General features: G+C 41.1%; 1 protein-coding gene across 5 annotated transcripts in view; it reads right to left on the reverse strand.

Annotated features, from left to right (window-relative positions):
• NCOA7 (nuclear receptor coactivator 7) overlaps positions 1-17,079 on the reverse strand; it is an 88,964-nt gene that overhangs the window by 16,420 nt on the left and 55,465 nt on the right. For 3 of the 5 annotated variants that reach the window (XM_082049228.1, XM_082049229.1, XM_082049231.1), the window contains 7 exons: positions 11,095-11,174; positions 10,136-10,243; positions 8,734-8,835; positions 7,566-7,691; positions 5,054-5,238; positions 2,572-3,635; positions 916-1,084 (listed from right to left, as the gene is read on the reverse strand). In XM_082049228.1, coding sequence (XP_081905354.1) covers positions 916-1,084; positions 2,572-3,635; positions 5,054-5,238; positions 7,566-7,691; positions 8,734-8,835; positions 10,136-10,243; positions 11,095-11,174 — 1,834 coding nt within the window. The remainder of the gene's footprint in view (positions 1-915; positions 1,085-2,571; positions 3,636-5,053; positions 5,239-7,565; positions 7,692-8,733; positions 8,836-10,135; positions 10,244-11,094; positions 11,175-17,079) is intronic. The other 2 variants (XM_082049230.1, XM_082049232.1) reach the window with 2 other exon arrangements.

A 17,079-nucleotide genomic window follows, 5' to 3' on the forward strand; every position in this document is an offset into this window, starting at 1 on the left:
AACACTCATTTCTAAAATAAAATAAATAAACACTTACATCAAAACATAAGCTACAAATTTGAAAATAAAATTAAATATTCTGAAAAATTATTAACAAAAACAAAAAAAAATTGTCTGCATCTTAAGGACACCTCCTGAGATTGATGACCAGTTCAGATTCTTCCTTCCTGGCATCTAATTCACTAGAAGTGCTATCACTGATTTCCCTATTTCAGGGACAGTTCATCCATAGAGTGGAGAGCTGCTCTAGTTGCCTTCTAGCAAAAGAATGACCATGGATTTGATTTCTCAGAGCCAGTGAAAATTCTTGGGTGATTTATGTAGAAAAAAATCACAGGTCTTCCTTTTTTTTTTTTCTTATTTGCTATAGTGCTCTTTATGCATGTGTACATACACACCTACAGGCACCAAAACCACTTAAACATATTTTATCACAAAGGAAGGGGATTTTTGTATGGGCCTGAAGGCTGAAACAGCCACATCAATTCAGTTAAGAGTGTCTCCTTTTTCCACATCATGCCCTTTTGCTCATGTGAGATACCTATTTTTTAGCACAGGCACCTTAGTGGATTCCTTGCCTCTCTTGCCACTGCTCCCCTTTTCCCCTTTCCCTCATTACCTGCACTATGGCTGAAACCCAGATCATCCCCCAGTGCTTTTCCCATATGTTATCTGCACGTACATCCCTCTTTTCATCTTCCAAGTGGCACCTGATCCCTTCTGCCTTCCCACTGGGAGCCACAATAGACCACCACTGGTCTCTGGCACGCAACAAAATGAGGGCTCCCCTCTCCTCATCCTTGCTGCATTTCACACCTTGGACCATGTAGTGAAAGTCAGATTCAGCTCTAGAAAGCACAACACATTTAAAAATATGAGACAAAACACATTTTCGTGCTATGCACTGCAGCTTACCTTTCCCGTGGAACGGCAAACCAGTACTCTGGTTGCTTTATCTTTTTACTGTACTGTTGAGACATGGTGGTGCTCTGAGATGCAAAGGACTTTCTCATGGGCTTGCCTACTTTAATGCACAGAAACATTGGAGGAGTCTTGCTCTTCTCCTCTTTCGAAGGAAGCATATCTGAGCGAGAGACAAAAGAAATGGGCTGCTTAAAGGAAGTACAAATACTGCAGCTGGTAAAACATTGTCACAAAGATTAATAGTCTTGTGCAAAGGAATACTCAGAGGCACCATACACAGAATTACACCTGACATGTCATTCAACAGCAAAACTGGTTTAATAAATCCTTGTTTATCCCAAACTGTGGCCATTTATTCCCATTTTGTCACAGCCTCTATCCCCCTCAGCTGTACAGCCATGTGCAGATTAGCGATGTAAAGCAAATCAGTAAGACCATCAGACTGGGTGCAAACCGCAACATGAAGCAGGTGCAAGCAGAGGGGACTGTTTCACTGGGTCCTGGTACCCCATCCAGTAGAAGGGTAACCCTGCGCACACACACACAGAACACTTGACCAGTTCCTCAATTCTGACAGTCAGCCAGAAAACAAAAACCTTTTGTCTGCACAAGACAGTACAAACCTTTTTGTCTGCACAAGACAGGGTCAAACATAAGAGCAGTTTAAGTTCCCTAAATTACCAGCATGACAAAAACATTGCTTATTAAATTACAGCCTAAGTCACACTGAAGGTGCCTTATTCATTTTAGGAGTACACATACAGCCATCTTTTTTATTTTTCTCTGCCAATGAGAATGATCACCAAATACAACCACTGAGATTTAAACCCTGTCAAAAGAAAGGAAAAATCATTTTAAGAAGAACTGGTTTTCAAAGAAAGACTTCCACTCAAATATCTCCCACCACCTCACATGGATCAAGGGTATATCCGCCAGTTCATTAAACTACCAAGAGAGGAGCAGCAGCACTCCGGGATGGATTAGTGCTTAGAGGTAGTAATATGTGTACACAGTATCTAAACTGAGATTTATTTTTGTTATATGCTTTCCAGTAACAGCCCAAATTTTAGTTATTAGAACCCAATGACCAATCAGGACAAAATGATTGGTCAGTAAGGCTCTACTTATAATCCTATTTATCACTTCTTGAAGGGTTTCCATAGCACAGCAGACACCAGACAGATGCAAATAATGTCAAGAACACTTCAGTACCCCGCTTTGCAAGAACACACTACTACTTTGGAAATGATCAGAAATACACTGACAGACGTCACTGAAGCAACAAAAGCAACCAATAAAGAGTGACAATTCCTAAGCCATGAAATGTCCCTGCCAGTACTGTGACTAGATGACATTTCACTGTCCTTCTTAAAGCCAGTAAACAGAGGTGAAGATTATATAAACAGTAGCCACTGAAGATGGAAAGAGCACACAAACTACTTATCAAATTAGAAGCTTAGGGAATTTGAAGGTATTTTTCTCTTCTAAATAGCATGTGATATAAGAATATAATATACAAGAGTGAAAAAAAAAAAAAGACCAGGTATTATAGAAAGAGGAAATTTAGAGCAGAAGGCTATCCATTCAAAGGTTACCGTCATAATGCTGTCCGAGTCTCAGAGGAAACAAGGATAACCAGAGACCTACCTTCAATTGGCACTTGAATTTTCTGCAGCAGCCACAGTCTGATTTCTGATTGATTGTCTAACTGTGTTTCTTGACAGGTCTTGTCTATAGCTGGTACTAATGAAGAGTCCACAGACTCTTTCAGATCCTTTTCCTCTGCTGCTGCTGAGCTGATTTCTAACGAAGGCGCTTTCCTTTCAACACAGCAGGAATCGAGCTCCATACTTTTAACTGTATGGACTTCATTAGCTTGGGACTTTGAACAGCTAAGTGTAAGGTCTATACCAATTGCTTTATTGTTTTCACCTTTCTGGATTTCAGCCTTGTGTAAGTCTTCAGATGACTGAGACCCATTCCCATCTTTATTGAGGTAAAATTCAATAAGTTTATCTTTCTCTAGCTCTTTTTTAGTGTCCAGTGTAGTCTCCACCTTACCTGTTGGGGAACTGACACATTTGTTTACTTCTGGAATAACATCTTGCTTTTCACACAGCTCTAAGTCTAAGTCAGCTTTAGGTTCAACACTGTCCTTTTTTTCCAAGGAATCAACTGTCAAGTGCTCCTGGACTTCTGTAGTGGGTTTGGTTACCTGCTGCTTAGTTCTCCCCAACTCCCTGGGGTCAGCCAGAAAGCCTTCCATTACTGAGATTTTCCTGTCCAACCCTCTGTCCACACGAGAAGACGTCTTTTCCAGCTCAAAGTCATCCTCTCCTTCTCCCAAAAGGGATTTTTCTTTGGTTTCGATGTCTGACGCATTTTTTTCCCCAGAAGGCTCCTTGGCACATGGTTCTGCAGCAAACTTTTCCAAATGTTCAGTGGCAGTGATGTTGTTGGGAAAGTCCAGTAAGTTTGATTTGATTGAGCCTGTACTCTCAGATGACTGAAGAATTTCAAAATCAGCAGACTTTTCCTTATCTGACGGTTTTATCTGTTTGGCACCCAGAGTGATGGATGGATCCCCATTCTGCTGCCTCTTTTCTCTGCTAAGGGATTTGAATTTGCTGAAAGGATTGATATCTTTCTCGGAGGACAGGTCTTCCCATTCTCCTGGCCTGTACAGAGGACAAAGATCCTTTGGTATGTCACTGTCAGGGAAAATGATGGATGTACATAGGATGTTAAAAGCAAAATGGAAACAGAAAAAAAAATGGAAAAGAAAAAATAAATAATATACCAACTTAACTTAAGGTCTGAAACTCAACAAAAAAATTACTTTATCCAAAATAAACATACACCAGCGGAAATAAGTGACATTAAAGAAAATGAAGAAGAATGCAGAAAGGATAATATAGAAATAAAATGAGTAAATCACTTGGCAGTATATGCCACATGGGTGAAGAAATGGTAAACACATAACAACAATGTGCAAGCCATCAGAAGTCCAGTAGCCACAAACCACAGGACATGTACTTAGCTGCTGGAATTTCATTCATTCCATATTAATATTGTTATTTCCCACACCTGACAATGAGTCAACCTCTACGACCATCCATGCTTCCCCAGTCAGTACAAATGTATTTTTGAGAACAAAGCAAATCGGAGATAAGCCGTACCTGTTGGAACACGTTTATTGCAAAACAGTAACAGGCAGGAGGGTTGGATTTTTTTAAATTTTATTTTTCTTCCCATTACTCAACTGCACTGTTTGAATGCAAACTTCCCCCAAGATTTCTTTTTTCAAGCAGCACAATTGCAAAGCATTTCAAAATGGAAAATTCTCAAAACCTTAACAGCATACAACTTGAGCTCTTCGTTACTGCTAAAAGGTTTGAGGTGAGTAAGAATACAAGATTCTCATCACTTAGAAGTTACTAGACACTCTAGTAATGAGCATAACAAAATATGTCAGGAATTTTTCTTGAAATGAGAAAATAGAAGTAGATGAATTTCACTGATCAAACAGGTGTTGCCTATAAGGGCAAAACCTTGCTTAGAATAAACACATAAGCAGTGCCTAGACTATGCATAAATGAAGGTAGACCACCCCAGAAAGTCTATTATGTATTATAAATGCTAACTATCAATGCATTTCTGGTTCTGAAGTGGAAGTATTCCACTGCTATTTCTGCAAGTACTGAAGTTGGCAGTTAAGGTGCTGTTATCTTCAAGAAAAATTTTAAATAATCCTTTCAGATCAGTCCCAGTAATGCAGCAAATGCCCCAAATCTAAATGTCTGTACTTTCACCAAAATAACCCCAGAGATGAGTCCGTGCAAAAGCCAAACCACAGTATGCGACCAGTGCTTTTAGCTATTGTTTTTTACTGGTCTCCTTTGCACTTTGGTTTTCATATTAATGACCCAATTCTCTTTACTGCCACTGAAGTGTTCCAAAAAGAAAGCGGAAGAACAACACAAGTGAATCACTCCTTTGCTGGCACCTTCCTCCCGTGACTTGTTTTATTCTGCTGCATTAAAACTCTTTCCCTCCATTCCCCTCCCACCTTTTCCATAATCCTTACTGAAAATGTGCAAACATAAGTTCAGGGAAGAACACTCCTTACGATGGCAATGCGTCTTTAATCTTCATGTGAGAGATGTCATTGTAGAGAGCTATTGAGACAACCTCCTCCATGGGGCAGATGAGCCCATATTCTTCACAGCCATTCTCAATTACCAGAGGATCAGACTTATGTGGGTCAAACATGATGTTGTTTGGAGTTACTATCATGACTCCTCCAACTACGCCCTAAAACAGGAGAAGGAAAAGTTAGCACATCACATGTAATTCACTTATTGTTTGGTATTGGATTTTAGGCTACTATCCTACAAAGAAAAACCTTTCTCCTGCCTCTTTATACCCCATCATGCAATGTTTGCTAACAAAATATTTTCGGTTTCCAATGGCATCAAGTCAGGCATTGTGAGGAGCGCAAAGAATAAAATTAGCCAAGTTCCTAGCTAATAAGGAAGAACATCTGAACTATTCAACTTTCAGTGCTGGCTGCTACAAGCTAAAACTGCAGATTGTTAATCAATCTCAGACAAAATAGATTAGTGGATTATAAAAAAGTACTATTTTGTTCTAGATGCAGCCACCTTCATTTGATACATGAATTTATATGCAACCAGCACACATGAAGGCAGTCTTACTCATGGGAAATATCAAGGTTACTATGCTAATCTATGTTATAGGTCCTCTTGATCTGCTTTCCCAGAGGTACATGCAAAAAGCTTCTATATATAGGGACCTAATATGAATCAGCCTCTCCCTGATATAGAAACAGCTTCTTCCACTGATCCAAGCATATTTTGCACAGCTGTAGAAGACATTTAATTCTTCAAAACGTGCTCTAGCCATGGATTCAATAAGAGCCATTCAGCATCCAACCCATGACAACTGACCATTTTTCAAGGTTGTCAAGGGAGAGTTCCAGTGCCTTTCTCCTGCACCATCTCTTCCAGATAAGCTACAAAATTCACCAGGCCAGCTCAGAAGCTGTGCATAGATCATGACATCTGGCAAACAGGAGCCACAGATCAACAGGAATGACCTACACTGCAGATACTATTAATTATCCAAGGTCATCTGCAAGGGAAGGCAATGAAGGCTAACAAATAGGCAGGTAAAAGACCACAAGCTTGGTTTGTTTGCTATTGTTTTTTTTTTTTTTTTTTACATCAGGGAGATGCCAAGCTGATGGCTTGCTACTGGCAAAGCAAGTACGTGTGTGCCTGCTCCTCTGTAAAGCAAAGTCTGTATAAGTTTCCCATTTGCTTCTTCTGCATGACTCATGTACAGGTGTCTGGTTTGTGTCTGGATGAAAGAATCGAGTGCAGAGGCTCCTCCCACAGGTAATGTAAGTCTAGTTAGCCAGGAGAACAATCCATCAGTAGGCTCTGCTTCCTACCCAGCCACTGCAGGAAGGCAGGCAACAAGGGATTTTAGCTGCACTGGCAAAGAAGTTGGCCCACTTTTAATTGTTCTGACTGCAAATTACATTTTCGGCTCTGTAGCCATAAAACTGGCAACCTGTATCCTCTGCACCTAGCAAGCAGCACATAACAAAGCAACAGTTTTGCCCTAATTTATGTGTGAGACATCAAGTAGCCCCCTGTTACTTTCTACAAAATAGCAGACTGAAAAATTTCAGAGTAGTTAAATGCAGTCTACATCCACTTAATGTGAGAAGAAGCCAAGAACTGTAGGTGTAAACACATCCATCTTACAAAAGTCAGCAGTAAGGGAAAAATATGTTTAAACTACAATGGTTAGCATCTCCAGTGTTATAAATTCCAGAGAGCTTGAAAACCCAAACATGCAGAAATGTAACTGAAACCAGAGCGAACAAGAGGAGACACATCAGAGCAGATAGTTCAAGACAGAGTATTAAAACCTTGAGAAGACAAGAGGGTTAAAATACTGCCCAGTCCTTGTGCCTTTGCTTCTAAAACAGCAGCTGTAAAATTTAGTGTTGCAGTCCCAGTGGGAACATGTACGTCACAAGAATGCTTGCAAGAAAAAGAAAGAGAAGGTTGCATCATGCAATTTTTATCTTTTTATTAGGGTTTGCATGACATTCATTAGCAAGTACAGAAGCAACATGGACCTATTTGGAAACACTGCTCTGAAAACAGTTAAAATTTAGCTTAAAGACATAAATGAAATAGATAAGCATGTGCTCATTTTATTAAGCTGTTGCACAATTTGATGGAACCGGACAACTAATCCTGACACGTCGTAACTTTGAAGTACAGTTGTCCCTGTGTATCCAGCAATACTCTCTTAAACAGATAATTCTGGTAAGATGTGGTAAGGGAATGAAGATGAGTGGAAGAGCTATTCTCTCATAAAGCAGCTATCATAACAGGTTAAACAAGTGAAAGAACAAAATGATCCAGCATACTACCATGGTACCAGTAAACACAGCAGTGACAGATAAAGCCACCATAACATTAATGTTCTTTACAAATGTGGAATACGTTTGACTCCCCCAGTATTCATCTCTCACTCATCCAAACAGATTTTGCTTTTAAAGAATCTCAAACAATACCCAAAAGTCAGGTTCCACCTACCTTACCATCTGTGAAGTAACGACAATTCATTTTTAAAAACTTGACAACCACAGGCTCATCCTCTTCTGAGGTAGAGGACAGAACTCTCTCAACTGGTTTGAAGGCCTTTCTTGCCAAATCAGCATCCTTAAAAAAGAAAACGTTCAGTGCAGAGCAACAGGACCAGAAACATACACTTTTTGATTTTGGACAACTAAAAGGCCAGGTTCAACCGTTTTCCTTTTGCTTAAGGAAGAAATGTGGTGGTCATGTATGTATGTATGTATGTATGTATGTGTGGACACTACCTGTACGGAAGAAAAACCTTGTAACATTACAAAAAACCTCCACACAAATAACAGGCAAAAAATGAAAAAATGACAAGTCAGCTCATCAAATTTCATTGAGGTATTCCCATTAGGAGAGGGCCAGTCCTGCCACCTCATCTACACTGCAGACCTCTGCACACAGTGCACTGGCACGACTTCCCATGCAGGTGGCACAGAGGTGTAAGACTGAGGTTAAATACATTTATTTGCTCCAGGCTTCCCTCCACTTTCCTTTTCATTAGTTATGGATTTGAAATGTCTACTTGCTTTAGCACCAGCAGGTAGACAACTAAACTTCCTAAAATGACTCTCTAAAATCATCATTGCCAATCACCCTTCTAAGGAAAATGAAGGATCCGCTACGCCAAGGCCTTTCACAAAGATTAAATCCAGCAAGACAAGTCTATAGAAGGGTTCCACCATAATATGCTTAACTAGAAGGAAACTGACTGCTCAGACTAAACTAACAGGCTCCGTGCTCAAGGATCTCAATGCAGGATCAAGGCTCTGGACTGCAGAGCACAGAAACCTCCAGAGTGAAACACTAAATAATTCTTCACATTTAACTTTCTCTTGTTTAAAAACTACACACTACACCATTTTCAATTGCTTTGATAAACTCTGGGTCCAACTGAACTTGTATTGGGTTTCTATGCTCAGACAGAATTCCCTTAATTCGGAATATTTTAAAGAGATGGTAATTTTTGTAGTACAGCAAATTAAAATTGTTACTCAATACACTACACAAAAGGCTGGAACTGCAAGCTCAAAAACCTGTTATTCACACAGCCCTGAATATCAGCCTCAGAATCAGAAATTACATTGTGAGTTTAAGACCAGCGAGCCAATGTTTGACTTACAGGGAGTTTATCATATTCGGCATCTGATGATGAGGGAGAAACGTGAGCGCCAGGACTGAATGAAGACAACCTCACAGCGCTTGTTTCTGGCACAAAGAGAATCTAAATACAAACACATACGTAAAACAGTAAGACACAAGCTTTAAAAAGTTATTCACTATAAATACTACATTCTACTAGAAAGACAACTCAATCGATATTGAGCACTTGCAATTGCAACACACTCCTTAACTACTTATTCTAGTTCTTCACAGGTGGTGATGGCAGGGCACATGCAGGTGAATTAATTACAGGATCTAGCTCTACATTTTGTTTTGAGACAGAAGCAAGAAAATAAAACTTTTTCCACAGAATGAATACCTTCCTTTTTCCCCAAATTTACAATCCCAAGTTCTCTTGCAACTATCGCGACTACAAAACAAGTAACTGTAAAATGACTATTAATAGTCAATAACTTGTAACAGCAAACTTGGGTTCAAAGATAAGGCCACTGCTGAAGATGGGGGATTTTCAGTGCTAGAAGTTTATAACACTTCATTATAGGTTGTCTGTTTCCAAAAACATATTTGCATCTCCAAATTTAAGTACATATTCGTTATTTGAACCAGTATTTTAGCATCATGTAGATAAAAAACAAATAAAAAACACCCTTACACTAATACATGTATATAAAATTCTAATGCTTTATTTGAATTTTCACATTTCCCTCACAGTAAACATTCCAGATTTTTAGTAGCACAGTACTGAAACTGCACTACAGGTCTGGACCTCCACCTGTCGCAGCAAAGAAAGATACTTCTAAAGGTAAAAAAATGTTAACAGCTTAATTTTAAACTAGAAGTGTTTACAAAAATAAAACCATTTTCCTAATCTGGACACTTCAGCCTCTTCACGTCTGTGAAGCAGAAGTAGAGATCTGCTCTTCACGAACCAAGTGTTTGCCCTCACATTTGCATTTCCATTATTTGACTCTCCCAAAAACAGTCTATCTCCATTTATTTCTCATGTTGCAGAAGACTGACTCATTCCCAACACAATGACAAAGAGTCATTTCAATTACTGTATCTATCTCTCAAATTCTTTAATATATTATATATAGCATTTATCTAGGCTTCCCAAGACTCTTGCAACAGCTACATTACCCTCTTTTGCTTCAGAGTCATCTTTAAGCCTTAGTGACAGAAAACAGATAAGACAAGTCAGATATGGCAATTACAAAGCTCCCTCCCAAACTCCAGGTAACGATCTAGTAAGTTCCCCTTTGAGGGATTTAAATTACTGTCCATTATCTTTGTACCAAAGTACCTAAAAGATATGTGAAAGTAGTAAAAAGCTTTTAAATACATAGCAAATAATCACATTACAAGTACTAAAAAACCCCCACCAAACATAAAATATTTACCTGGCCTGGCACAATTGTCTGCGTGAAAAGCTTATTGAGCTCCACAAGCTTGTTTGGGGTGATGTTAAACTTTAATGCTATGCTGTTTATGGTGTCCTGATTTCCAGCCTGAAGAAAGAGTTGAAGCTTAAGAACCATAGTGAACACGTTCACCGCACCAGCTGAACTAAAACTGTCTAGCAGACTGTTCACAGGGAATAAATGTGACGATATCAACACACCCTCCGTATAATAGCTTACGTGATGAGCTAGGATCAATAAAAATACAAAAACATTCTTTTACACTATACAGTAGATAAAATGGAGAGATGTTACAGATGCTGCTCTCCTTTTCTCACGGAACCTGAAAGCAGCACCACCTCATTTAGAACTGGCCTGGGAAGTGGGGAAAGGACATGCGCTGGAAAGCTTATTACACTCTCAACAGTCACAAAACATCAGCCATTTGTGCTGTTCCCAGCTGGGACACGTGTCTCCCACAGCTGCTCCGCATGATGAGCAGCTCAGGTCCCCGTGTTTGGGGACATGGCTGGCTCACCCAGACTTTCTGGGCAGAGCTGGTCCTCTGAGCCACTGCGGCAGCACCGCCGAGCCCTGCTCCAGCTTAAAGAAAGAGGTCTCACATTGTCTCAGCACCAAGCACAGGCCAACCACCTGGTGACCTAAGCAACACCATGGAATGGAAGTATTTTTCAGATAACAAAACCGATTTCTCTATCAAAGTGCCGTGATGCAGAAGTAAAAATAGGACTGGCAGCTGTGAGAAGAAGCACCTGGGTGGAACAGTGGTTCAGGACATGAGCCTTGCTTTCTCTACACAGTGATCCCTATTGAGACAGGTACAAACTGCAGCCGGTATTCACTTAGCGCTTTCAGTTTTGTGCCACTGGCTCCCTTTCGACCTCAACAACCCCACTTTCAAAAAGCAGACATGAACAAAGCAAAACACCAATACTTACCGTATATTCTATGGTACCATGGGGTTTCTGAGAAACCATTTTTTTCTCTTTCTTTTCATTGGTTTTGTTTTGATTGTCATCTAAAGAGAAAAAAAAATTCAAGTAATTGACTTTCAAGATGTTTGCCTATCAACATATTTTGAAACAGATCTACAGGATGTGCAAATTGCAGCTGTGAACAGGAACAAGAAGACACATCAAAAGTATCTATTAGGCCTTAAATTGCATTGCAAGGCAAGAGAAACTTCAAATACAGCAGGTTTAGTAATCATTCAGAAACTCTGCAATAGTTTTGTACCTATGGCACTGTATCAATACAGAACTGATCCCATGTTTTTCTTCGTGACTCCTATGCAATTTAGCTGTTGGATACAAGTACATTGTGTCATGAGCTCCTATCAAGGCTGAGGCAGAAACCAGCAGGTGAATGTGCACACTGATACTGCGCTGGTATGACCAGAAATCCCCACTTCACCACCGGCTGAGGCAGAAACCAGCAGATGAATGTGTGCACTGATACCGCACTGGTATGACCAGAAATCCCCACTTCATCATTGGCTTAGGTAGAAACCAGCAGATGAATGTACACACTGGCACTGCGCTGATATGATCAGAAATCCTCACTTCACCACCATTATGTCATATTTAAATACTACTTGTGGCAGAATGCAAACCCCCCTCTCTCCTTCATCATGGAAAAAGTAGACACATCTCCCTCTCTCTCTCTGCTGCTTGAGGCTAACAGCTTCTTTTGTTTGGACCCAGAGCCTCCTGGCCAGGGCCATTAAGAGAAAGGAGAAGGGAGGCTCCAGGGAGCCGCTGGGCACCCATGGCCACTGTGGGGGATGTTTGGAAGCTTCAGGGGCACCCCGCAGCCAGTGTGGGGGTGCAAAGAGGCTTCTGGAATGCCTACAGTCAGATCTGATCAGGCTATAAAAATGGGATTCTCATCAAGACTCTGCCCTCTTGCATGGATCTCTTGGAGTACGAGCCAGATGCTGCCGCTGAGAGCCCATCCCCGGGATGGAGAGTCCGCTTGCCTTGCCACCACGTGTGTGAGTAAAATTTACCCTTGCAGGATTGCGAGTGTATCTATTTTCTGTGCACATTTCCACATGTATTTATACTTTCTGTGCACATTTCCACATGTATTTATACTTTCTGTGCATGTTTGCATGCATACTTTCCATGCTCAATACAAGCACGTGTATAAATTATTTCTTCACATAATCGTGGGTGTATTTTCCTCCCGTGCTTCCACATAAGCACGTGTAATATTCCGTGCACATTTGCACGTGTATTTCTCCTCGCAGGATTGCGAGCATATTATAAATTTACCCTCGCAGAATCACAAGTGTACACTTCCTGTACTCAATATGAGTAAGTGTATCCCTTTAAAATAATCCCAAACCATGTTCAGGCAAGTGTGTACTCTTCCCGGACTCAGGGGTGGCTCTAGCACTGTTTCTGGTGAAGCCACGTGCATGCACTCTGTGGACCTCCTGTTGTATTAATTGCTGCCCCTTAATAATTTTCCTCATCCAAACCTGTATTCAAGTCACTTTTTGAGTGCTAAAACCCTGTTTCTCACCAGTTTAATAAAAGTTTTGGACCCTGTTGTCCCTTAAACTAACCTCGGGGTACCTATGTGACACTACTTTAAACTGTGAAGTAAAAGTATGCCAAGAGTCCAGCAAAACATGCACGGAGTCAAGCATCAGAAAGCATAAAGCTTGTTCAGAAACACATTTTCCATCAGCTGCAGTACGCAAAACTCATTGCATTTTCCAAAATCCATGGAGGACCCAAAAGGCAGGCGTGAGCTCTCAGTGGCATGGGCAAGGCAGCGATTTCCAATTCTCACCACAGCAGCAGAGGGTGAGCGAAGCCAAGGACTGGGGAGGATGTCAGCTGCCCAGCCAGCCCCAGCCCCATAGGGCTCACCCTCCGCACCCAGACCCACATACATGGTGGGGACGAGGGCAACACGCAGCCCCAGCTCCAGGAGCAGGGTTGCGATGTGGTAAGACCACATGTGGCTCCACCAGTCGCCCAGCCTGCTGGCCCCGGCCGGCCAGAAAGGTCCTGCTGCCTCTGGCAGGGTGCTGCAGCCCAGCCAAGGTGGGGAGAAGCACAAGGCAAGGCAGGGATGCAGCCATGGGAAGCACTGTGGTCAGTAACTGATGCAACAGAGAGCAAAGGCATTTCTCACTCAACTTAATAGATACAGAAAACACGCAGGGCCTAAACGCACACAATTTAAGAACATGTGGATAGTACATGTGGCATGAAGGACAGAGGGAGGAAGAGGAAGATCAGGACAATGCCAGCCTGATAGGATTTTGGAACAGAGCATCACTCAGTGATCTCAGACATTCCATTTCTGAGACTGAAGACCCACAGTAAAACTTTTAAAATGAGTATTCTTGCTGCCTTTTTCCAACCATTTCTATTTCCACCACAGTCACGCCATCTTCCTTTCAGCAGAGCCAAAGCAGTCTGTGATGAAGCATGGTAAAACAGGTAACAACAACCTTAGCAGAGCACAGCATTAAACCATCAGAAACACAATGCCAATATGACAGACAAAGAAGTGACAAAGAGTGGATGTTTCCCTAGTCCATTTTTTACATACAACTGCCAATATGGACATATTCCTGCCTGAAGAAACTTTCCTAACTAACAACGAGTGTCAATAAAGGTTAATAAATCCTAAATAAGCCAAACAATTAGAGGATTGCTTTTCTTTCACATGTATGTGCAAGAATACACATTGTATAACCTGTTCAGCTACAGGTTAAAAGGGGCAGTCACAGCCTGTGAACCTACCAGTCTTCCAAAACCAAATCTGACACTTCTTTTTTGGAATGCATGAAGTTTTTCTTCCTTTCTTTTTTTAAGTCCTACCAAAAAGATATTCTGGACACTGTCCTTACACTGAGCATAAATACTGGGCAGGCTTTGGCAATTCCAAACCATACCGTATCACTTTGAATAGTGGAAAGCCTTAACTAGTCTATGTTTTTAATTGTGCATGTAAAGCTTTAAAATCATAAAAGATTCAGACCTTCAGAGGAAAAAATTCCAATGAATCCATTAAATCTGACAGATACTGCTAACCCCACTTACTGTACATGTAGTGAGGCCAAGATCACAAATTATGCTCTGCATGAACGGTTACAGTGGAAGGGGTGGGAAGCTTGGCTAAGCAAGCAAAACACCACAATATACTATTTCTGTAGTTTCCTTATCCTTCCTCATTTCTCCTTCAGGAAGCCAAATGTTTTCTGACACGATCTGAAAGCAGCTAGCTCTAGTAGTAGTCCCAAAGGCACCCAGAGCACAGCAAGCATGATGGAATCCTCGCTTACCATGTTTCTTTCAGACACATCTAGATGTAAGAGCTGCACCTCTCCATAGGCTTGAAAATAAAGGCCACTGGATACTTTTTGAACTCAGACAGTTTCTTAGTGGGGAAGTGACTCACGGTTCTGCCTCCCAGGTTTTCCTGCGCTGCACGTACACTGAAGATGGGATCATACAACCATGAGAATTGACTAGGTGTTAATGCAAATTTCATCGCACTGCATTTCAAGGAGAAGGGTGGAGTGGGTGGACCGAGCCTATCTGTGATTTAAGGAAACAAGTCAAATAAGAATTATGTAAAAATAGTAAAATTAATGAGCAACAAGAAGAAGAATGCCAATCGAGAACAGGCAAGAAAATACAGGCCTATTGAAAATGGAGAGGTCTAGAATGGAATTTTTTTTCTGCTCTTATTGATGCATTTATACGTAACTCGGTTTCCTAGCAGAATATTTTGCAAGACTAATTTCATTTTGCAATACTATGGGAAACATTACAAAAAAGAGTTACCTTGGGAGGCAACTACTGAAGGAGTATGACCAAGAGGTCAATCAGTTTATCATCCAAAAGACCTTGACGCAAGATAGGAGAATTACGCCTCTGCCACTCTGTAAATAGCTGTATAAGTAGATAGAATAGGTCAAGAACTCACAAGAGTATCCCTGGCTGCTCACATTGACGTACGACGTGTCACTGCAAGACAATACCATCATCACCAACGCTAGGGACTAACCTGCTGCCAGCCAAAATCAGTGCAAGGTGTCACAGCACTGGCAGTGACAGCTGAACCTGCCTGACAGCTCCTGGAGCCATCAGTCAGGCTGACGTCTGGTAACACCAGCAGGAGTGCTGAAGTTAACAAGGGGCCAAAGAACTGACCACTTCCCACACCAGATAAACTCAGTAGCCTCAGAGAATACAGGCAATGGCATACTTGGACCAAAAGTCCATTTTACTCATTAGTCTCCGTCTTACCAAACACTTAGGTAGCTTGTAAATACAGAAATCTTTCCCCTGACCAGCCCCCTTGGCTTCTAGACATCATGGAGTTCCCAGGGCAGAAAAGCAGCATCCACTGAACTGCCCAGTCCCTTCAAGACCTCCACACTGCTCCTATTGCCAGTGAACCCCACAGTACCGTGAAGTGCTACGTAAAATAGTGCTTCCTTTCTTGTACTTTATGCTTTATTTCACTGAGCCTCCTAATTAATGTTCTTTTAAGGATGAACAAATAAATATTCACCTTCTGCATACCATTCCCAACATCACAGATTTCCAACATCCTCTCTTAGTTATTTCACTTTTTCAGTTTGATTAATACCAGCATATTTTAGACTTTCATATCACACAGGCTGCCCTTCTCATTCGTTTTTCTTCTCCTACTATAACCTTTTTCAGATGGAGGAAGGAAAACCACATGCAGATTTTAAGATATGAAAAACCCATTAATTTGCTCAATGACATAATGAGGGTTTTCTTAAAACTGTAAGATACTAGTCATATTTTTCCACATCGCCAAGTATGTCACTGCTGTCATGGGGAAGAAGTAAAGAGAGAAGACAAAGGACATGGGGGCAAGACAGGGCTATCGTGAGAGGTAACAGGTTTCTGATACAGCAATGACTATACTTGGAAAAATGACAGAAGCCTTTCAGACTGCGACCATGCTTTTCAGGTCTGAAAAGGACCAGGCTTTGCTGCTAAATACACATTAGGAACAAGTTAAGATATGTATCAACTGGACAGGAGAATCGCTCCCAGCTGCAATGATAATATCTGTCTTTTTTACCCTAAAATAAACTGGTTACACACACTTCTCTTTTATGCTGGTGAAAATGTCCTACATGGTACAAATGTTTTGTGTCCTAAGCCTCTCTGAGATAGACCTAGTGCATTGACAAACATCTTCTTCAGCTGTCTGTGGATCAAAACAAAGATCACATTCTCTTTTGGGTTTGAGGCAGAACCAAAACACATACTGAGACTGTTTTTATACAGCTGTTTAGATTTCAAGAAACATTTTTGTTCGTCCCTAGGGAATGTTATGTACAAAAATGTAATTATACTGAACACCTGTCCAAAGGAGTGGTTTATGTTTCAAGATGTGAAAGGAAAACAGTTAAGAGAAAACAATCTCAATTCTGCCAGTCGTATTTTGGGGAATGATTAATACAATTCTTCATAGAATCATGAATAGTCTGGGTTGAAAGGAACCTTTAAAGGTCATCTAGTCCAACCCCCCTGCAGCGATCAGGGACATCTTCAACTAGATCAGGTTGATCAGAGCCCCATCCAGCCTGACCTTGAATGTTACCAGGGATGGGGCATCTGCCACCTCTCTGGACTTGGAAACCAAGTCTCCATTATGCAACTGGAAAGTTTCTGTAAGCAAAGTTCTTGTAGACACAAGTGAATACCTGTTTACACAAGGGTGAAATACACATTGAGACTGAGCAAAAAGTTAACAGCTGTTAATTGTATTCTTACACCATACACGGCTTTGTTCTTGGAGATGTCACTGACATTGAGATACCAATCCCTGCTTCATTCTGGGTAAGGTTTGCGTAAGTGCCTGGGTGAAGTTTTCCAAGAGCAAATTAGGGCTCTGAAGTAACTGCA

The sequence above is a fragment of the Streptopelia decaocto genome (genome assembly GCF_964273445.1).
Source record: "Streptopelia decaocto genome assembly, chromosome: 3".
Taxonomy (NCBI): domain Eukaryota; kingdom Metazoa; phylum Chordata; class Aves; order Columbiformes; family Columbidae; genus Streptopelia; species Streptopelia decaocto.